Source organism: Chlorocebus sabaeus, chromosome 3 (assembly GCF_047675955.1).
Source record: "Chlorocebus sabaeus isolate Y175 chromosome 3, mChlSab1.0.hap1, whole genome shotgun sequence".
NCBI lineage: Eukaryota > Metazoa > Chordata > Mammalia > Primates > Cercopithecidae > Chlorocebus > Chlorocebus sabaeus.
The window spans coordinates 22,206,708-22,230,815 of NC_132906.1; the positions used below are offsets into that span (position 1 = coordinate 22,206,708).

General features: G+C 37.0%; 1 protein-coding gene across 8 annotated transcripts in view; it reads right to left on the reverse strand.

The window, feature by feature from the left end:
* The window catches only part of CCDC122 (coiled-coil domain containing 122), a 46,234-nt gene that overhangs the window by 18,700 nt on the left and 3,426 nt on the right, over positions 1 to 24,108 (reverse strand). For 2 of the 8 annotated variants that reach the window (XM_037986740.2, XM_007960291.3), the window contains exons 2-7: positions 22,314 to 22,388; positions 18,033 to 18,060; positions 16,808 to 16,969; positions 16,172 to 16,281; positions 4,294 to 4,692; positions 3,389 to 3,505 (exon numbers count right to left, since the gene is read on the reverse strand). In XM_037986740.2, the coding sequence (XP_037842668.1) occupies positions 3,389 to 3,505; positions 4,294 to 4,692; positions 16,172 to 16,281; positions 16,808 to 16,853 (672 nt within the window). In that variant the 5' untranslated portion in view covers positions 16,854 to 16,969; positions 18,033 to 18,060; positions 22,314 to 22,388. Of the gene's footprint in view, positions 1 to 3,388; positions 3,506 to 4,293; positions 4,693 to 16,171; positions 16,282 to 16,807; positions 16,970 to 18,032; positions 18,061 to 22,302; positions 22,389 to 24,108 lie in introns of those variants that run through there. The other 6 variants (XM_007960289.3, XM_007960287.3, XM_007960292.3 and 3 more) reach the window with 5 other exon arrangements.

Here is a 24,108-nt window from a genome sequence, read left to right on the forward strand (position 1 = left end):
TGAGAGAAAATTTTTGCAAACTATGCATCTGACAAAGGTCTAATATCCAGCATTTATAAGAAGCTTAAACAAATTTACAAGAAAAAATCAAACAACCCCATTAAAAAGTGGGCAAAGGAAATAAACAGATGCTTTTCAAAAGAAGACATACATGTGGACAACAATCATATAAAAAAATGTTCAGCATCATGAATCATTACGGAAATGTAAATCAAAACCACAATGAGATACCATCATCACTATTATCAAAAAGTAAAAAAAAAAAAAAAAAAAAAAAAAAAAAAAAAAAAAAACATGCTAACAAGGTTGCAGAGAAAAAGAACACTAATACACTGTTGGTGGGAGTGTAAATTAGTTCAACTATTGTGGAAGACAGTGTGGCAATTCCTCAGACTTAAAAACAGAATACCATTCAACCCAGCAATCCCATTACTGATTATATACCCAAAGGAATATAAATCATTCTATCATGTAGACACACACATGTGTAAGTGCATTGCAGCAATATTCACAATAGCAAAGACATGGAATCAACCTAAATGCCCATCAATGGTAGTCTGGATAAAGAAAATGTGGTACATATACACCATGAAATACTATGCAGCCATAAAAAGGAATGAGATTATGTCCTTTGCAGGAACATGAATGGAGCTGGAGACCACTATCCTAAGTGAATTAATACAGGAACAGAAAACCAAATACTGGATGTTCTCACTTATAAGTGGCAGCTAAATGATGAGAACACATGGACACATAGAGGGAAACAACACACACTAGAGCCTATCAGAAATAACATACACAGGAGGGTGAGAGGAGGGAAAGGATCAAGAAAAATAACTAATGGGTACTAGGCTTAATACCTGGGTATTGAAATAATCTGTACAACAAACTATGACAGAAATTTACCTATATAACAAACCTGCACACGTATGTACCTCTGAACTTAAAAGTTAAATTAAGGCCAGGCGCGGTGGCTCATGCCTGTAATCCCAGCACTTTGGGAGGCCGAGGCGGGCGGATCATGAGGTGAGGAGATCGAGACCATCCTGGCTAACATGGTGAAACCTCATCTCTACTAAAAATACAAAAAATTAGCGGGGCGTGGTGGTGGGTGCCTGTAGTCCCAGCTACTCGGGAGGCTGAGGCAGGGGAATGGCATGAACCCGGGAGGCGGAACTTGCAGTGAGCGGAGATCACGCCACTGCACTCCAGCCAGGGTGATGGAGTGAGACTCCGTCTCAAAAAAAAAGTTAAATTAAAAAAAAAAATCTCTGAATAATTTGTTTTCATTTTTAAAACTTTGTTGCAGGATATCTGACAAAAATTGGTGAACTGTATGGTATGTGAATTTTAGTGAAGCTGTTTATAAAAATCAGAATAGTGGCTATTTGATAAAAAGGGTAGAAGAGAACTTTCTGGACATGCTGGGAAAGTTCTATATCTTGATCTAGGTAATACCAACATAAATATATGTACATATTAGTCCAAATAAATCAAGCTATCCATTTATAATTTGTGTACTTACTCTTATGACAATTATACCTCAATAAAATACGTTACTGTAAAAAAATTACAAGGTAATTTCACATTTCTTTCCAAAGTGCTTTTAGCAATTCACACTCACAAGAATACTGTATTAAAATTCCCATGCTCAACATCTTACCAACTGTAATACTGATAATCAGATGGGCTAAACATGGAACTTCACTGTGGTTTTAATTATCAGTCTCTTATTGTTAATGAGGATGGTCATATTTTTCTTTATTTCTGATATTCATGTTTCAGAAAAATGGTCTTTTTATACCATTTGCCCAATGTTTCACTGATTTGACATTTTCTTATCTCTTTCTTATCACATACATGTGTTATAATAATCTAGAATGGAGTCTTATTCTTTCTCTTGTTATGGTGTATTCCCATAATCTGAAAATTTACAGCATAGTCAAAACTAAAGATATTTAACCATAGAATTTATGGAGTGTTTTTTTCTCTTTTAAAATAAATGCTTTTCTGACACAAATTGTTAAGTTTTTCTTCTATGTTGTGCTCAATACTCAGAAGTGTGTATGTGTGTGTGTGTGTGCATGCTCATGTGTGTATTATCAGGTAGAAATCCAGTTTTATTTCAACATTTTTCTTTATTTTTCCATAAAGGTAATCTATTTTGTTTTTACCATTCATGCATGCATAATTTCTGGATTCTTTTTTTCATTAATAATTTTTTTTTCTGGCTGGGCATGGTGGTTCACACCTGTAAAATCAGCACTTTGGGAGACTGAGGCAGGCAGGTCACCTGAGGTCAGGAGTTTGGGACCAGCCTGGTCAACATGGTGAAACCCCACCTCTACAAAAATTAGCCAGGCGTGGTGGTACATGCCTGTAATCCCAGTTACCTGGGAGGCTAAGACAGGAGAAAGGCTGGAACCTGGGAGGCCGAGGCTGCAGTGAGCTGAGATCACACCACCATACTCCAGTCTGGGCAACAGAGCAAGATCCGTTCTCAAAAATAAAGAAAAAAAATAATAATAATAATATTTTTTTCTACTTTTATACCACTAATACACTGTCTTACTATTTATTGCTTTATAATGAACCTTAACGTCTACAAGGGCAAAAAAAAATCATTATTTGTTTAGATTCCTAGTAAACTATAAGGTGAAATAATCATATTTTTTAATAGCGAATATGTAAAGATGAGGGTTTTTATCTTTAATTTCCTCAGATGCTTTGTATTGTGTCAAATTAGTCAAAAGCAAGTTGAATCATGCATATTTTTATTTTCCAAATTAATGTATTCAGGTGAAAATTATTTGCCCTTAATAGCATATTATTTTACATTTCTGTTCACCATTCATCTAAACAATAATGACTATAGAAGTCCACAGGTGGCACCACAACACATTAAGAACTTAATTTACTCTGACTTTCAATTTTGCATATTTTCAGTTTGTTTTTTTTAACTTGACTCTTGATAACCGCGAATATGAAGTCAGAGAGGTTTGGAAAGACAATTCTTTCCATTGTGTTTTATTCTATTTTGAGGAGTCTTTGATGTCTAAGAATGGGCAGCCTCTTTGACTACACAGCTGCTTTCTAGCTATTAATTGGGTATCATGTTCTTAGCGGAATGAGAACAACCTGGAAGAACCCTCGCCCAGATTTAAATAGGAGTGAATGCTTGCATTGTTTGAACACATTCACATATTTGAACATCTTTGAATGAGGGGGTTATCTCTAGTTATCTATTGATGATTTGTATTTACTAAATTTTATAGTTCTTATTCTTCAGCTGTTTTGAGTATTGAGAGTAAACTATGGAAATATGAATACAGTGTAAGTTTAAAACATGGTCCCATAAAACATTGATATCTAGATAATTAAGACTTACCTCTATTTCTTTTCTTAATTTTTCATGTGTCTTTTTTTCTTCCTCAAGAAAACAAGTTTTCTCAATGATAGATTCTTTTACAGTTAAAATTTTATCCTTTAACTTTGTAATGTCTTCCTGTATGTTGACAACATTTGAAATATAGAAGTCAAAAAAGGATGATCAATATAAATCCAATATTTCAGTGTTTCTCTAATTTAAGAAAACTAGCCAAATCAAAATTTAGTTTTGATAAATAGCATTAGAATATTACTTCTATAGGTATACAAAAATAAAGAACTGTTACTTAAAGAAAATGTAAAGAAATCTTACATTTGAAACAGAACTAAAAACCAAATGAAATGACAAAAAGGAAAGTGGTACTTACGGTGGCAATTGCCCAACAACAGTGTAAAAGACACTTTTTAATTCTCTAGCAAGAAATGATCAATATTTTAAGTTTGTGTCTTCTATCGTCTTTAAATAACAGAGAAATAGTAAGATGCTTAAGGTTCAATTATTAATTTAGATTGCTTGCATAACAGCGTTAAGTGTACTAAATTGATTTGAATTGGTCTGGATCCATTGGCATAGAAGCTAAGGCTTCAACATTTTTGTGAATTACATTTTCTACAACAATGGACAATGGATTATGGATTAATTCTTCACTGTGATTTTATTTGACCATATATTTTTATAAATCCAGGGGATTTGTGGATGTTTCCTTTATGCATTTGAGCATCTAAGGTAGTTGTTATATAACACATGTACTTATTCCAAGTTTTTTCAATTGTAACAATAGTTTCTGAATGTAATAGAACAGCTATGGGCATTTTATTAACTTCACAATAAATTTACCATTTAATGTATGTACTTGCAAAAAAGGAGTTATAGAAAAAATAGTTTTACTAAGTAATTTTCCACACCTGTACTTGTGTTATTCGGTTCCCTCCTGGATTTTGAAGATCTTGCATAAGTTCTTCTTTCATCGTCTTTAATTTTTTAACAAAATCTCGTTTTTCATGGAGTTCGGTCATAAATGACCATTTGCTTTCTACTTCCCCCAAACTATTTTTATGTGCTTTTATTTTTGCATAATATGCATTATATTTTATCATGTGTTCCTCAAAATCTTCTTGAGCTGTTTCTATGTCAAATTTAAGCTTTACATTTTCTGAATGTAAGGTTTTGATCTGAGTTTCCAGGCTATCACAGTGAAGTTTGGTATTCTGTATGGCAGCATCTTGTTGATAAATTTGTCTTTCTGTCCCTTTAGTTTCTGCAGAGATAGCTGCTATTTGTTTTTCAAGCTCATGAAGTTCATTCTGTAATATATTTTAACATTATCATTATTTATTCAAAATTTTAAACATGAGATGAAAATCAATGTTTTAATCCATATGAATATAGGAAAAATCACTCATAAAAATATATTTATCAGATATTAAAAATTGATGAATAAAAGGAAACATGCAATAAATACTATTTTATAATTTCAGAAGGAATCTCAGTTACATATTTTTTAATGTTCATCTAATTCTAAATATTAAAATCTCATGTTTTATCTTGACATTTTATATATGTAAGATACTTTATAATAATTTTACTAATTTATTTACAGGCATCAGAAGTACACACTCAGGAAAGACAATATGATAAAAAATGATAAAGCCCTGAGTTAACAATCAAAAGATCTAGGTTCTAACACCCTTATTGCTATTTACTAGTTTGTATAATCATGCACAACAAACTTTGTTACCCCATTCAAACTACACTTTTCTCCATTTGTAAAATGAGTATAAAGATATTTACTTTGCCTCCCTGGGGCATTTTGCATTCCTAACTGCTGTCTTCTTTTTAAAGCCTAGTTTTCACACCACCAGTCTTTTCCGGTTCTCCTTAGAAATTTCTGAGAATTTGTCTCAATCTCAACAGTTCCTTCAAATATAGGTCTTCATCATAATTTCCTCTTCTCACTCTCTATATATGCTCCTTGGGTAATTTCATCCAAATTTACATATTCAGCTACATATCTGCTGATGATTCACAGAATGTAAGTGGCTGCTGAGTTCTACACCCAGCCGCCACTGGCCACCTCAAATTCACCATATCCAAAAATTGAATGAATCCTTTCTACAACCACAGCCAATTACTCCTTGTATCAATTATCTGTTGCCAGAACTACAAAACCTCAGTAGCATACAATAATACATAAGTATATACTGCTGACATGACTAGGAGCAGCTGAGGTTGTCTAGGTAGTTCATAAGCCTGGGAGAAACAAGGGTTGGCTAGGTGGTTCTGCTGATCTTGGTTGAATCTGCCCAAGTGTTTGGGGATTGGCTGATTGTAAGATGATTTAAATTGGCTTTAACTGGGCTGACAGGGGTGTCTTGGCTTTGCTTTATATGTATCTTCTCCTCCAATGGGCCAACCCAGGCATGTCATGATAATAGTAGATGCAGAAGAGTGAAATTCAGTTATGGAAGAGTTTTTTAAAGCTTTTGTTTGAGTCATATCTGATAACACCCCAGCTAGTCACATAATCAAACCCAGAGTCAAGGGGTGGAAGTGTGTCCATCCATTATGGGAAAGCATTATAATATATGGCAAAGGGTATGGATAGACTAAGGGATGAAAAATTGGGACCAAAAATGCAAATTATCACACTCCTATGTTCCCCAACTTAGTTAATGGTAAGGTGAGAACCTCTGATTTTATAGCCAGTTGGTCAGAAGTATGGGTAGCCTGGGACTTGTGACTGGCACATGAAGCAGGGGCAGTCTTATGGGACTGAGCCCTTTATCTTCTGGGAGCTGATGCTGATTCCAGATAGATACAGTAGTCCCTCCTTATCCAGGGGGAATATGTTCCAAGACCTCCGTGAATGCCTGAAACCATGGACAGTACTGAACTCTATATATACTATGTTTTTTTTTCCTATACATACATACCTATGATAAAGTTTAACATATAAATTAGGCACAATAAGATAATAACAACTGAATAATTATAATGATATACTATAAGTTATGTGAATGTAGTCTCTCCTATCTTATTGTACTGTACTCAAATGGCAGCAGCTTCTTTATTGGCAGACTTGGTCTCTCCTTAATTTTTATATTTTTCAGTCCAAACCTGTTTCTGAATCTGTGTGACCATCCCTTACTTAGTGTCACTTATTTCAGAAAATCCCTTGCTGAGGTCTTCATATAGACTTAGTGCCTTCTAGAGCAACATGTGGCCGTTATTTGGAACATGTTTTCTGTTCATGTCTTCCACCCAGAAATTTAATGTCTTTTTCATCTTAACTAAGCACTATTACACACTGTGTCCATAACTTCTGCAGTTTGAGGTGCAACAGCAAAATTAACAGGAATTTCTTTTTCTCTTTTTTTTGGAGATGGAATCTCTGAGTCTTGTTCTATCGCCCAGGCTAGAGTGCAGTGGTGTGATCTCGGCTCACTGCAACCTCTGCCTCCCAGGTTCAAGTGATTGGCCAGCCTCAGCCTTCCAAGTAGCTGGGATTACAGGCGTGCACCACCATGCCTGGCTGTTTTGTATTTTTAGTAGAGACAGGGTTTCACCATATTGGCCAGGCTGGTCTCGAACCCCCGACCTCAAGTTATCCATCTGCCTCGGCCTCCCAAAGTGCTGGGATTACAGGAGTGAGCCACCACGCCCAGCCAGGAATTTATTTTTCCTTCTTTACAACTTCACAGATGGATGATTTGTCCTTACCATAGATCTTAGCAACTTCAGTGTATGATATTTTTCTTTCCTTTAAGTTGAGAACTTTCACCTTCTCACTTAAAGTAAGTACTTTACAGCTTCTCTTTGACATATCTGAATTGCTAGCATCACTACGCTGATACTTTGGGGCGATTAAGTAAAATAAGGTTTAGTTAAACATAAGCACTGTGATACTGCCACAATCAATCTGATAACTGAGATGACTACTAAGTGACTAAAGAATGGGTAGCTCATATGGCATAGATGTGCTGGACAAAAGGATGACTCATGTCCCAGGCAGGATGGAGCAGGACAGTGCGAGATTTCATCGTGCTACTCAGAATGACTTGCAATTTTAAATTTACAAATTGTTTATTTCTGTAATCTTCCATTTAATACTTTTAGAATTCAGCTCACTGTGGCTAACTGAAACTGCAAAAGCAAAACTGCAAATAAGGGAAAACTGTTGTAGTGTCAGAACAGAATCCAATCACTGGACACACAGTTGGCATCCAGAGAATCAGAAAATTGGTTGTTAGTGTTAGAAAATGTTCCAGGTAGTGTAAGATTTCCAACACTTTTCTTCTTCAAAATTGTTTTGGATATTCTAAGTCCTTTGCATTTCCATATGACTTTTAGAATTAGCCTATGTATTTCTCTCCCAAAAGCCTCCTGAAATTTTGACTGGGACTGCGTTTCATGTATAAATAAAACTGAAAGAACTAACATATTAGCAATACTGAGTCTTCTGTTTCATAAAAATGACATACCTCTACATTTAAGCCTTCTTTAATTTTTCTCACCAATGTTTTACAGTGTTCAGCATACTGGTCTTGAAACCTTTTGTTAAATTTGCCCCTAAGTATTGAATAGTTTTGATGGCATTGTAAGTAGTATTGCTTTTGAAGTTTTAATTTCTGATTTTCTCTTGCCAATGTGTAGAAATACAATATATTTTTGTATATTAATCTTGTCCCCTGCAATCTTTCTAACCTCACTTATTAGTTCTAGTAGCTTTTTATAGCTTCCTTGGGATTTTATTTAAATAAAAAATAATGTCATCTGTGAATAAAACCAGATTTACTTCTTTCTTTCTAAACTGAATGAGTTTTTCTTCTTTTACTTGCATAGCTATACTGGCTTGAACTGCCAGTACCATCTTGAATAGAAGTAAGAGGAGACATCTTTGTCTTGTTCCTGATCTTAGGAGAAAAACATTCATTATTTCGCCATTAAGTATGTGGTTGGTTAGAGAATTTACGTAGCTGTTCTTCCTTAGATTAAGGAAGTTCCCTTTTATTTCCAATTAGCTGAGAGTTTTTATCATGAATGGATATTGGATTATAATAAGTGCTTTTTATGTATCTAGAATTCTTTCTAAAATACAAATTTAATTATTTGCTTCTTGCTTAAAATCTGTCAAATGCTTCTCATCAACTTTAAAGTTGAAGTTTCTTATCGTGGTATATATCTTCCATGATTTTTCAAAACGTACTGTAATTTACTTTACCATCAAACTATTTATGGTTCTAGGAATGTACCAATGCTATTTCAGGCCTCTGCAAATATCCTCTGTGAATATCCTTAGGTCCTTTTTATTTTGAATATTATCTTCCTTACTCCCTAACCTTTAAACTTGTCCTAGATACCTAATCATTCAGATGAACTCCAGCTGCCATTTAAAACTCAACTGAAACATCATTTATTTTGGGATCACTCTCTCTCTAGTGTTAAATCTGTGTTGCATTCATGCCTCTATCATTGACACTACTACTCTACATGTAATTATTTGTTTACTTCTTTGTCTTCCCAACAGATGGTAAGTAACATAAGAGAGAAGACAATGTTCAGCGAAATGCTTAACACAAAGTAGGCTCTCAATATAAATGGAATAAAGTCTATGAAACTCTTTGAAGACTGAAAAGTTTTACAAAATAATTTCTTTACAAAACTATGACACTAGTTTTTGAATTACATTCTACTGTATAGCTGTATTCTTTTCTAGAAGTGACTAACATAATACAAATATTTATAAGAAATCCATGAGGGGGCGGAGCAAGATGGCCGAATAGGAACAGCTCCAGTCTCCAACTCCCAGCGCGAGCGACACAGAAGACCGGTGATTTCTGCATTTTCAACTGAGGTACGGGGTTCATCTCACTAGGGAGTGCCGGACAATCGGTGCTGGTCAGCTGCTGCAGCCCGACCAGAGAAAGCTGAAGCAGGGCGAGACATCGCCTCACCTGGGAAGCGCAAGGGGAAAGGGAATCCCTTTTCCTAGCCAGGGGAACTGAGACACACAAAACCTGGAAAATCGGGTAACTCCCACCCCAATACTGCGCTTTAAGCAAACAGGCACACCAGGAGATTATATCCCACACCTGGCCAGGAGGGTCCCACGCCCACGGAGCCTTCCTCATTGCTAGCACAGCAGTCTGCGATCTACCGGCAAGGCAGCAGTGAGGCTGGGGGAGGGGTGCCCGCCATTGCTGAGGCTTAAGTAGGTAAACAAAGCCGCTGGGAAGCTCGAACTGGGTGGGGCTCACAGCAGCTCAAGGAAACCTGCCTGTCTCTGTAGACTCCACCTCTGGGGACAGGGCACAGCTAAACAACAACCACCAAAAAAAAAAAAAAGCAGCAGAAACCTCTGCAGATGCAAACGACTCTGTCTGACAGCTTTGAAGAGAGCAGTGGATCTCCCAACACGGAGGTTGAGATCTGAAAAGGGACAGACTGCCTGCTCAAGTGGGTCCCTGACCCCTGAGTAGCCTAACTGGGAGACATCCCCCACTAGGGGCAGTCTGACACCCCACACCTCACAGGGCGGAGTACACCCCTGAGAGGAAGCCTCCAAAGCAAGAATCAGACAGGTACACTCGCTATTCAGCAATATTCTATCTTTTGCAGCCTCTGCTGCTGACACCCAGGCAAACAGGGTCTGGAGTGGACCTCAAGCAATCTCCAACAGACCTACAGCTGAGGGTCCTGACTGTTAGAAGGAAAACTATCAAACAGGAAGGACACCTACACCAAAACCCCATCAGTACGTCACCATCATCATCAAAGACCAGAGGCAGATAAAACCACAAAGATGGGGAAAAAGCAGGGCAGAAAAGCTGGAAATTCAAAAAATAAGAGCACATCTCCCCCGGCAAAGGAGCGCAGCTCATCGCCAGCAATGGATCAAAGCTTGACGGAGAATGACTTTGATGAGATGAGAGAAGAAGGCTTCAGTCCATCAAACTTCTCAGAGCTAAAGGAGGAATTACGTACCCAGCGCAAAGAAACTAAAAATCTTGAAAAAAAAGTGGAAGAATTGATGGCTAGAGTAATTAATGCAGAGAAGGTCATAAACGAAATGAAAGAGATGAAAACCATGACACGAGAAATACGTGACAAATGCACAAGCTTCAGTAACCGACTCGATCAACTGGAAGGAAGAGTATCAGCGATAGAGGATCAAGTGAATGAAATGAAGCGACAAGAGAAACCAAAAGAAAAAAGAAGAAAAAGAAATGAACAAAGCCTGCAAGAAGTATGGGATTATGTAAAAAGACCAAATCTACGTCTGATTCGGGTGCCTGAAAGTGAGGGGGAAAATGGAACCAAGTTGGAAAACACTCTTCAGGATATCATCCAGGAGAACTTCCCCAACCTAGTAGGGCAGGCCAACATTCAAATCCAGGAAATACAGAGAATGCCACAAAGATACTCCTCAAGAAGAGCAACTCCAAGACACATAATTGCCAGATTTACCAAAGTTGAAATGAAGGAAAAAAATCTTAAGGGCAGCCAGAGAGAAAGGTCGGGTTACCCACAAAGGGAAGCCCATCAGACTAACAGCAGATCTCTCGGCAGAAACTCTACAAGCCAGAAGAGAGTGGGGGTCAATATTCAACATTCTTAAAGAAAAGAATTTTAAACCCAGAATTTCATATCCAGCCAAACTAAGTTTCATAAGTGAAGGAGAAATAAAATCCTTTACAGATAAGCAAATGCCTAGAGATTTTGTCACCACTAGGCCTGCCTTACAAGAGACCCTGAAGGAAGCACTAAACATGGAAAGGAACAACCGGTACCAGCCATTGCAAAAACATGCCAAAATGTAAAGACCATCGAGGCTAGGAAGAAACTGCATCAACTAATGAGCAAAATAACCAGTTAATATCATAATGGCAGGATCAAGTTCACACATAACAATATTAACCTTAAATGTAAATGGACTAAATGCTCCAATTAAAAGACACAGACTGGCAAACTGGATAAAGAGTCAAGACCCATCAGTCTGCTGTATTCAGGAGACCCATCTCACACGCAGAGACATACATAGGCTCAAAATAAAGGGATGGAGGAAGATTTACCAAGCAAATGGAGAACAAAAAAAAGCAGGGGTTGCAATACTAGTCTCTGATAAAACAGACTTTAAACCATCAAAGATCAAAAGAGACAAAGAAGGCCATTACATAATGGTAAAGGGATCAATTCAACAGGAAGAGCTAACTATCCTAAATATATATGCACCCAATACAGGAGCACCCAGATTCATAAAACAAGTCCTTAGAGACTTACAAAGAGACTTAGACTCCCATACAATAATAATGGGAGACTTCAACACTCCACTGTCAACATTAGACAGATCAACGAGACAGAAAGTTAACAAGGATATCCAGGAATTGAACTCATCTCTGCAGCAAGCAGACCTAATAGACATCTATAGAACTCTCCACCCCAAATCAACAGAATATACATTCTTCTCAGCACCACATCACACTTATTCCAAAATTGACCACATAATTGGAAGTAAAGCACTTCTCAGCAAATGTACAAGAACAGAAATTATAACAAACTGTCTCTCAGACCACAGTGCAATCAAACTAGAACTCAGGACTAAGAAACTCAATGAAAACCGCTCAACTACATGGAAACTGAACAACCTGCTCCTGAATGACTACTGGGTACATAACGAAATGAAGGCAGAAATAAAGATGTTCTTTGAAACCAATGAGAACAAAGATACAACATACCAGAATCTCTGGGACACATTTAAAGCAGTGTGTAGAGGGAAATTTATAGCACTAAATGCCCACAAGAGAAAGCAGGAAAGATCTAAAATTGACACTCTAACATCACAATTAAAAGAACTAGAGAAGCAAGAGCAAACACATTCAAAAGTCAGCAGAAGGCAAGAAATAACTAAGATCAGAGCAGAACTAAAGGAGATAGAGACATAAAAAACCCTCCAAAAAATCAATGAATCCAGGAGTTGGTTTTTTGAAAAGATCAACAAAATTGACAGACCACTAGCAAGACTAATAAAGAAGAAAAGAGAGAAGAATCAAATAGACGCAATAAAAAATGATAAAGGGGATATCACCACCGACCTCACAGAAATACAAACTACCATCAGAGAATACTATAAACACCTCTACGCAAATAAACTAGAAAATCTAGAAGAAATGGATAATTTCCTGGACACTTACACTCTTCCAAGACTAAACCAGGAAGAAGTTGAATCCCTGAATAGACCAATAGCAGGCTCTGAAATTGAGGCAATAATTAATAGCCTACCAACCAAAAAAAGTCCAGGACCAGATGGATTCACAGCTGAATTCTACCAGAGGTACAAGGAGGAGCTGGTACCATTCCTTCTGAAACTATTCCAATCAATAGAAAAAGAGGGAAACCTCCCTAACTCATTTTATGAGGCCAACATCATCCTGATACCAAAGCCTGGCAGAGACACAACAAAAAAAGAGAATTTTAGACCAATATCCCTGATGAACATCGATGCAAAAATCCTCAATAAAATACTGGCAAACCGGATTCAGCAGCACATCAAAAAGCTTATCCACCATGATCAAGTGGGCTTCATCCCTGGGATGCAAGGCTGGTTCAACATTTGCAAATCAATAAACATAATCCAGCATATAAACAGAACCAAAGACAAGAACCACATGATTATCTCAATAGATGCAGAAAAGGCTTTTAACAAAATTCAACAGCCCTTCATGCTAAAAACGCTCAATAAATTCAGTATTGATGGAATGTACCTCAAAATAATAAGAGCTATTTATGACAAACCCACAGCCAATATCATACTGAATGGGCAAAAACTGGAAAAATTCCCTTTGAAAACTGGCACAAGACAGGGATGCCCTCTCTCACCACTCCTATTCAACATAGTGTTGGAAGTTCTGGCTAGGGCAATCAGGCAAGAGAAAGAAATCAAGGGTATTCAGTTAGGAAAAGAAGAAGTCAAATTGCCCCTGTTTGCAGATGACATGATTGTATATTTAGAAAACCCCATTGTCTCAGCCCAAAATCTCCTTAAGCTGATAAGCAACTTCAGCAAAGTCTCAGGATACAAAATTAATATGTAAAAATCACAAGCATTCTTATACACCAGTAACAGACAAACAGAGAGCCAAATCATGAATGAACTTCCATTCACAATTGCTTCAAAGAGAATAAAATACCTAGGAATCCAACTTACAAGGGATGTAAAGGACCTCTTCAAGGAGAACTACAAACCACTGCTCAGTGAAATCAAAGAGGACACAAACACATAGAAGAACATACCATGCTCATGGATAGGAAGAATCAATATCGTGAAAATGGCCATACTGCCCAAGGTTATTTATAGATTCAATGCCATCCCCATCAAGCTACCAATGAGTTTCTTCACAGAATTGGAAAAAACTGCTTTAAAGTTCATATAGAACCAAAAAAGAGCCCGCATTGCCAAGACAATCCTAAGTCAAAAGAACAAAGCTGGAGGCATCACGCTACCTGACTTCAAACTATACTACAAGGCTACAGTAACCAAAACAGCATGGTACTGGTACCAAAACAGAGATATAGACCAATGGAACAGAACAGAGTCCTCAGAAATAATACCACACATCTACAGCCATCTGATCTTTGACAAACCTGAGAGAAACAAGAAATGGGGAAAGGATTCCCTATTTAATAAATGGTGCTGGGAAAATTGGCTAGCCATAAGTAGAAAGCTGAAACTGGATCCTTTCCTTACTCCTTATACGAAAATTAATTCAAGATGGATTAGAGACTTAAATGTTAGACCTAATACCATAAAAACCCTAGAGGAAAACCTAGGTAGTACCATTCAGGACATAGGCATGGGCAAAGACTTCATGTCTAAAACACCAAAAGCAACGGCTACCAAAGCCAAAATTGACAAATGGGATCTAATTAAACTAAAAAGCTTCTGCACAGCAAAAGAAACTACCATCAGAGTGAACAGGTAACCTACAGAATGGGAGAAAATTTTTATCCAGAACCTACAAAGAACTCAAACAAATTTACAAGAAAAAAAACAAACAATCCCATCAAAAAGTGGGCAAAGGATATGAATAGACATTTCTCAAAAGAGGACATTCATACAGCCAACAGACACATGAAAAAATGCTCATCATCACTGGCCATCAGAGAAATGCAAATCAAAACCACAATGAGATACCATCTCACACCAGTTAGAATGGCGATCATTCAAAAGTCAGGAAACAACAGGTGCTGGAGAGGATGTGGAGAAATAGGAACACTTTTACACTGTTGGTGGGATTGTAAACTAGTTCAACCATTATGGAAAACAGTATGGCAATTCCTCAAGGATCTAGAACTAGAAGTACCATATGACCCAGCCATCCCATTACTGGGTATATACCCAAAGGATTATAAATCATGCTGCTATAAAGACACATGCACACGTATGTTTATTGCGGCACTATTCACAATAGCAAAGACTTGGAATCAACCCAAATGTCCATCAGTGACAGATTGGATTAAGAAAATGTGGCACATATACACCATGGAATACTATGCAGCCATAAAAAAGGATGAGTTTGTGTCCTTTGTAGGGACATGGATGCAGCTGGAAACCATCATTCTTAGCAAATTATCACAAGAACAGAAAACCAAACACCGCATGTTCTCACTCATAGGTGGGAACTGAACAATGAGATCACTTGGACTCGGAAAGGGGGACATCACACACTGGGGCCTATCATGGGGAGGGGGGAGGGGGGAGGGATTGCATTGGGAGTTATACCTGATGTAAATGACGAGTTGATGGGTGCTGACGAGTTGATGGGTGCAGCACACCAACATGGCACAAGTATACATATGTTACAAACCTGCACATTATGCACATGTACCCTAGAACTTAAAGTATAATAAAAAAAAAAAAAAGAAATCCATATCACCATATTACAATTATTGTCATCATGTATCTGCTGATGCACTTAAAGCCAACGATACTTAAAGCCAGTGTCAAATAGGGTCCTACCAGTACCATGTCCACCTGGTCCCCACCAAACACATTAACTCATTTAATCCTCATGAAAAGCTTATGGGCACGTCCTATTGTTATCTCTATTTTACAACTAAGGAAACAGGAGCACAACAAATTCAATCACAGAACAAGAAGTAGTAAATCTGGCCATTTGAACTAGGCAGTTCGGCTCCTGAGCCTATTCTTCTCATTTCTATGATATATTTAATAACAATCGTTACAGAGCACAAGATACTGTTTTCATTTTCATTTCTTTAGTCATATTCACATAGCATAGTTATATCTAATTATGTTGCATGTGAAGACCAAGTATGGCTCCCAAATTCCCTGTAGTAGAATTATAAATACATTTAAAAAGGAAAGGAACATAGAGGGAGGCTACTTGAAATGTTCACTGACAACAAATAACTCACAATCCATAGCTTTACAAACACTGGCTTAAAACTTAACATTCCTTCAATTCAGCATTTTAGGAAAAACTATCAAATAAGGGAATGTAAAATAATTCTATCTAACATGTTAGGTTTTATATGCTTATCCTACAGTTGCAATGACACTGTTGAATCTTTATATGTTGGGAGTGTAAAATTTTCCATAAAACTGGATTACTCTCCCTAAGTAAACTTTACTTAGGGAGAACAGAATAATTGACAGAGAATAACTTTAAAAGTGACTCCCAATAATAAGTATTTTTAATAACCTCCTGGTCATTTACTTTTAAAGAAAGTCAAGACATTTAAAAGACTATATAAAGACGTTACCTTCAAATTGAACAGAACTTTTTTGTTTTTTTCTATCTCTGATGCTTGTGATTGTTGTTGCTTTGCAACTTTCTCTACAGCATCAGCTAACGAACTTGTGTCTTGGTTATCTACAATTAGACAAAAGAATAAAGTATATAATAAAAATTAAAATACAGCTGTTTTAAGAAAGTTATGTTTCTTTACTCAAAATCATTAAATATTTGATGCTTTTGCCTCTAAACTAAATTTAGAATTAGGAATTTTCCCTTGCTGATATAAACAAAACCAAAAGTAAAGGCAACAATAATAGGCAATTCAAAGGTGCCTACTGCAATGTTATACCTGTTCCTTTATGGAACAGTATAAATATTTTGATTGTCCTAATTTTTTTATCCAGACCACTTGCACATATACTATAATTATAGTGCTACCATAACAGCTCTATAGCAATTACAGTTAATGCATTCTCATTATAATTCTGTATTTTCAGTTTAGTATGCCTTTTTAAAACACTGTATATGTTTGTCCCGGCTAAATGTAACTGCTTCCATCTATTCTAATTTGCTATCAATTTTAACACAATTATCCTACCAGACTACTTTTGTTGTTGTTGCTGATCTTTTAATTATTCATTTCTTAAGACTGTTTCATCACCTTTTTTAGGAAATCCTTGACTCTTCCTTTCTTTGTTGTCTGACATTTTCTGTGTCTGTAATCTCCTCTTTTCCCCTTTTTGATTTACCTTCTTTACTCCTACTCAATAATCTATATTGATAATCTTTCACTTTTGTTTTTTCCTGTTGTATACTGGTGACCCTGAAAGGTAAATTAATTGTCAAACATGTCACAGGGATGTCAATGACATTTCATCATTAGTGCCAAGAATTAGAATACAATGGTTAAGTGATTTTGGAATGAAAGTAGAACTGTATTTGAATTTTGCTGCTTCTGCTTTTCCACTGTTGTGACCTTGAGTAAGTTTCTTAACTTCTTTGATCCTCAGTACCTCATCTTTAAAACTTCATAAAGCTGTTCTAATAATTAAAGTAATATATGTAGCATGCTTAGAACAGTACCTGATATATACTGCATAATTATTTTGGGTTAGTATTAATAGTATGTAACTCCAGTACTATGAGGAAATAGATTCTGAGACTATAACCAGAATCTGTGAGAAATGATATCAACAACGATTAACAATTTCTGCTATGGGTGTGGAATCCAGGGAATATAGCACTCCTGTCCAGTGCTATTCTGGACACAGTAAGCCCTAAGCAAATTTTGATCTACTCTTTATTTAGGAGTAACGATAGGAAGAATAAGTATTTTTCTCCTTAAATCACTAAATACCTTTCTAAAGATCAATTACAAAGATCCATGTACTAGTTACATGTGTCTAAAAAAATTTAAAGGATTGAAACCTGATATATATGCAACAAAAAAGACAAGCAAAGTTAAATCGTTTCCTGTGTAGAGATCAAATCTATCTAGAAATATACATCCAAGCTAAAGAAATCATGAGGGCTTACCTAGCAGATTATCATAACCATTCCTTGAAATTTATAATTCGTTCCTGTTCCTTCATGTCACTTCCTTCAACTCTCACTTCAAACCTACTCCTTCATGAAGTCTTCCCTGAAGCTGAGCCATTTACTCCGTTCACGTTACATACTTTTTGCTCAACACACAGAAATGTCCCAGATTAGTGCTAATGAATCCAAACCTGATTTTCTCTCTAGCGCTTTCATTTGGGTTTCACCGTCACAGACTTCATCCTTAAATATATCTACCTTGAAAAATGCATGCCCTCTACATTTATACTTTCAGTATATACTGTCAGTTCTCTCAATTAATTACAATAGTAAAAACTTATACTTACTTTGTGCTAGTCACTGTTGTTCCAAGTGCTTTAGATTAAAAAAAAAATTATATAGTGTTTATTCTGTGCCAGATGGTATTCAAAGAACTTTACAAATAGTAACTCATTTAACCCTATAAGGTAGATATTATTACAATTTTCATTTTACAAAAAAAAGTACAGTGAGGTACACAAATGGATATAAGAATTTATCCAAAGAGAGCCATTAAATGTAAGATATATGATTTGAATTCAAGTATTTTGGTTCCAAAGTTCATGCTCTTAATGTTAGACTATGATAGACTACCAAGATTATGACTTTTTATGGGAAGAACTATGTCTTCCATATATCACTCCAGAATAAAACTAGAGTCATCCCACAGTATATGCAGGGGATTGGTTCCAAGTCACCCCCTTCCCCACTTCATATCAAAATCTGTGCATATTCAAGTCCCAAAGTCAGTGCTTCAGAACCCACTTACATGAAAACTTGGCCCTCCTTACATGGGGATTTCAAGTCCCGCATATACTGTATATTTGATCTGAGTTTGGGTGAAAATACCCATGGGTAAGTGAACCTGCATAGTTCAAACCTGTGTTGTTCAAGGGTCCACTACATTTTGTATTCCTATGATGCTAAAACATCACTTTAATCAACTTACTCTTTCTATTCCCACTACTACCATCTACATTTCTTCTTTGGGAAAGTGGTAAAGTGCATCTATTCTGGTAAAGTGCATTTATAGAGCTGCTGCAGCTCCAACAGGCCTCCAATGGCCTAATGAGACTTGCCTGAAGAGGTAATCCAATGAGTTCTTCATGCTCTCACCTAGCAGTAAATTCCTGTTAGGTAACTTACCTTCCTGGTGAGTCCCCATTTCTCTCTCCCCCAAATCACAGTGCCATTTCCATAAGCTGCCTAAAATATTGTGGGCATCATTCCCATTAAATTCTACATCCCTATTAACTTCAGTCTTCAGAAGAAGACAGCATTCTTCATCATGAGAACCCATCCTTATTCAGCTTGGTAAGCCCCTTAGTGTGATGCTGTATTACCCACTCCCCAACCCTTTTCTATCCTTCCACTTTGACTTCTGAAATTCATGGGCCATCTTCAGCAAAGTCCTTTCTATTGTCAACCTTTTCAGTGAACTTCCCTTTTACCTTTTGGCTTTAACTGAAGTCCAAAGATACAGCTTCCTCATTCTCAAGCCACTAAGTCTGAAGATTAAACATTTCTTTTTCTGTTCTCCATTCCACTGCCACCATATTTCCTTTTCTTCTCTCTAAAACCCTCTCTGGTTTCTTTGAAATTCAGGCCATAGACTACATAGGCTTTTTCCTTGTTGTTATCAGCTATCTTCCAGGTCTTGGAAGGCTCATTACTAGATTATAGCATCTGACTTACTGTTCCTCTATCACTACTCTCTCGTATTTCCTTGGGAATTTCAATATCCACACAAATGGTATATCTAAAACCCTGAACTCTCAGTTGTTTCGAGGTCTTCTTTCATTTATTCTCCCCAGCAACCCATAGAGTATAACTGAACCTCATCCATAATCTCAGATTCAAACTACTGTTTATTTTTCTAGCTCATCCCATCTAGTATTTTGACAGTATGTGCTGTTTAACCCCGCAAGACTTCCAATCCATTGACTCTTGTATCTTTACACATTCCCTCAACCCTTCATGTATTCTTCCCTCCTTACTTCGCTTAGATTCCTTTGCTTTCACCCTCATTTCCCTTACAGCTCACTCCCTGTCCTAATTCCCTGGAAGAATCCCAACCAGCTGCTTTGCTTATCCTCAAGTAGCTGAATATGCTTAAAGAAAGACATACAACTATGCTGTTGACTCACTTTAAATTCAAGACCATTTTATGTCAAGTGGGACCTTGATCCTAGGCTCTTAAGATGCACCAAGTTATGTAGATGATTGTTTCACTCTTTATCCTCTGTCTTCAAACTTCCCACACCTCTTTTCCCTTCCTTTGAGTTGATAATTTACCTTCTAATTTAACTGAGATAGAAGAAAAAAAAATCAGAGAAGATGGTAAATTACCCATCTACCAGATTTTGTACCTGTACCTGTATACCAGCATACTGTTTTCTTGCAATAAATAAAGTGTTCTTGCTCCTATCTAAGGCCAGTCCTCTACTTTTGTACTCCCTTCTCACAGACATTACTTCTTTGAATGGCCCCTCAACAGAATTTCCTTATTTATTGGTCAAATGTATTATTCTGAACAGTCCATCATAAATCAACAACCACTACCACCACCACCCTTGCTTGACACCATAATCTCCTTCAGTACTGACCCATTTCTTTTCTCCTCTTTAAAGCCAAGATCCTTGCTCTCCACTTCCTCTCCTCTTTCTTCTTGAACCCACTAGAACCAGTCATTTATCACTGTGCTTTTAAGATTTTTATCACAGTATCTGTGAGCTCCACATTGCCACATTCAATGAACAAGTTCCGTCTTCATTTTACTTGACTTATTGACATCATTTAACACATTTGATAATTACTGCCTTCTTGAAACACCATACTTCTCGGTGTCCTTTGTTGGTCCTTTCTCGTCTTTTTCACTTATGTTATACCTCCCAGTGCTCAGTCCTCAGGCTTCCTTCTTTTCTCATACTTATTCTACATGTGATGCCATCTAGTCCTACGGCTTTAAAATCCACCTGTAGGCGGACAATTCCCAAATTATATCTCTACCCTGAACATTCCTGTTGAGATGCAGACTCATACTCATTGCCTACATGATATCTCCATTTGGATTTTTAATAGACATTTCAACTCAGTATGTCCCAAACTGAACTCTTGATTCCTCTGTCCACTCTATTACCACCACTAAACCTGCACCTTCACAGTCTTCTCTCAGTAAATTATAAGTTCGTTTTTCTTGTTCTTTAGGCCAAAAACCCTGAATTCATTAGCAGGGAGGTCTCTACAAGGGTATAGAGCCCAAGGCAATTCAACTAGACTTGCCCAAGGCAATAATAAAGGATATCTTATTGTTGATGTCTCATAGGCCCTTTGAGAAATCCTTAACACTCCAAGGGTGCTGCCCCGATTGACCTACTCAAAAGATGAGCCAGAACCTTCACTGTTTTTCCATTACGAGCTACATGCAGTTCTTTTGGCAAAGCCCATTGGCTCTACCTTTAAATTATACTGGAATCCAATCACTCCTTACCAATTCGAAATACTATCTTAGTAGAGAAGCCTTCCCTGATAACTCTCTCTTTCACCCTCTGTTTCCTTGCCCTGCCTCATTTTTCTTGACAGCATCTATCACCACTGACATCTCCATATCCTTCTACTAATGTAAGCTCCATGATGGCAGAGGTCTACAAGTGCCTGGCATATAACAGGTGTCTAATTATAGTCTATCTCCACTCCAGTTTGCCCTTTCCTAACAGAATGATGCTCCAAAAGCACTACTCTGATCATGTCAACATCACAGCCAATCTTTCAATTCCATTTAGATGGTTTTTTCTTGATCTTTCTGGGAAGATATGGTCTTTCTCTTTTTAGAAGAATTGTTTCAGTATTTCTATTATGCCATTTTAAATAAAGGTATAGGTCTAAAGTAAGACAGAGCTAGTTTTGAATCTAAATTACACTACTTATTAACTTATTAGGAAAATTATTTCCAACCTGGGCCACAGACTCCTTACCCATAAAATGGAAACAATATTAGTGCCTGCTTCATTAGGGTGATTGTGAAGACTAAATGAAATAATGCATGTTAAGCATTTAGCAGATTCCTCTCCCACAATGAATACTCAACAGATTTTTATTTTTATTATTTTCATTATTTTATAGTATCTTTCCGCATTAGATTGTAAGCACCGGGAAGGCAAATACAGTGTTTTATTCATTTTTGTATTCCTTAAAGTATTTGATAAAGTAACCTAAAAAATAAAGAAAATTTGATTTATACAATAAAAATAAAGTAACTAGTACTTCTTGATCTCTATTTCTATAGCAACATAAATTGAAGAACTCTTGGATAATATTTATTTAAACCAACTATTCATAAAATTCATGCTGTAAAATTGGAAACATTTTGGGTTTTTTCCCAGATTTCTATTGTGCAATGAAAAGAAAAATGAAAACAAATTACTGCCATCTACCGATAATTCATTAGAATTGCATAAATTAAGGAAACAGTCTTTTAGAGACAAGACTGTCTTTTCAAATACGCTTTTAAGATAAGTTAGAACATCATCAGAGTCATCCGAAAATAATTAATTGAATAATTAAAAATAAACTGTATACCTATCATATACCTGTACCGCTGAATCTGCTGACACTAGGGATTACTTCCTTTCCTGGTCAGGCAATGAGATTAGAGTTTCAGGGCACTGAAAAAGAAAGAAACCAGAGGGTTTGTACTGTTCCTTACCTCCCTATCCAAGATAATATAGGCAACATTCATACATTATCCACACTGCTTCTAGATTTCTACCAAAGGAGGGGCTTTGCTGAATGTATAGACAGTACTGGACTACCGAAACATCTCTTGTTTTGGAGTGCAGACATAAAGGAGTTGGTCTGCAACTCAAATCCAAGCTTTAAAGGATGTCTAGGCAACTGCTTCAAAAACATTTCTACCTCTGGGACAGAAGTTATATAGACCTTTGGTGAAATCCAGTATAACCTACCTGCTTGTCTCATTCAGAGAGGCAAGAGGCAAGGTCTTTTTTTCCTCCCCCTCTAAATAAGTAAACATGATTTCTAAACCAAGAGGAACTTTATAGTGGGTTAAATGGTGCCCTCGCGCACATCCAAAGATATATCCATGTCCTAACTCCCAGAACTTGCAAATGTGACCTTATTTTGAAAAAGGAGTTTTGCAGGTGTAACTGGGTTAAAGATCTTGAGATGAGATCATCCTGGCTTTAGGGTAGGTGACTGAATATGCCAATGGACAATGGCCAGACCATATGTAAAAACAGAACTCTGACCCACAACCTCCAGCAAGCAACCCAGGAGACCAACCCATTATCTACAGTAATCAGTCCAGGAAGTCTATAGATTAGACTTGTAGAAAGTCATATCATTATCGCTAATAACAATCCTAGGAGACAAACTATAACAATCAGCCCAAATGACCAGTAATGGATTAATAACTGGCATCTTCCCTAACTTTTGTCCCCATTTCCAAGGTGAGACTAACAAGAAGAAGCCATAGAATGCTCCACTTCTAGTTGGCCTGCCTGCAGCTTCCTCATGCCGAGAGCCTCTAATTAGGGCATGCCCACTCCTCTGCCTGCCTTTGGCTCTGCTAAAATGCAGGAGATCGTGGCTCCCTCCCTTACAAGGCCTGAATAAATAGCTTTTGCTTGTTCTCATTTGATTGATCTTCATTGATTTCTACACAAGAATCCTTATAAGAGAAAGGTAGAGGGCTATTTGAGACTCAGACCCACATAGAAGACCATTTGATGATGGAGGCATGGAGCTCCAAGTCACTTAGCCCCTAGGCAAAGAACACCTGAAGTCACCAGACAACAGAAGACGTCAGTGAACAGAAGAGGTAAGTGCTGTCAACACCTCAGTTTCATTATCTGGCCTCTGTAACTGTGAGAGAACAAGTTTTTGTTGTTTTTAGTCACCCAGTTAGTGCCAATTTGTTATGGTAGCCCTAGGAAATGAACAGAAGCTTTTAGCAAGGAAATTTGCATCTGTTACATGGCCTTTTCTGGACAGATCCATAAACCTTAGTGTAAATGGCTTAAAAATGACTGTTTTGTTTCTTAAAATCATACTTGTTCTCATGAGAAGATTTACATAGCATTATAAAAATGTCTGGGAAGTTCTTCAGTAGTTTCCCATAATAGCCAGGCACCATCTCTGCCCTCAAAACACTCTAGGTAGAAAGACACATAGTCAATTAAAATGGAGAGGTACAGTAGCTGATGTCTTAGCCGGTCTACACATAACCTCTAACCAGTTAACTCACTCTATTTCCTTTGTAAGTCATAAGTGACTAATTCCCGTATCATGCTAGGAAACTGTTATCTAGTAAATCTGCCCATTTCTGGTCCTATCAATTGACTAGTTCAATCTTATGACTTACTT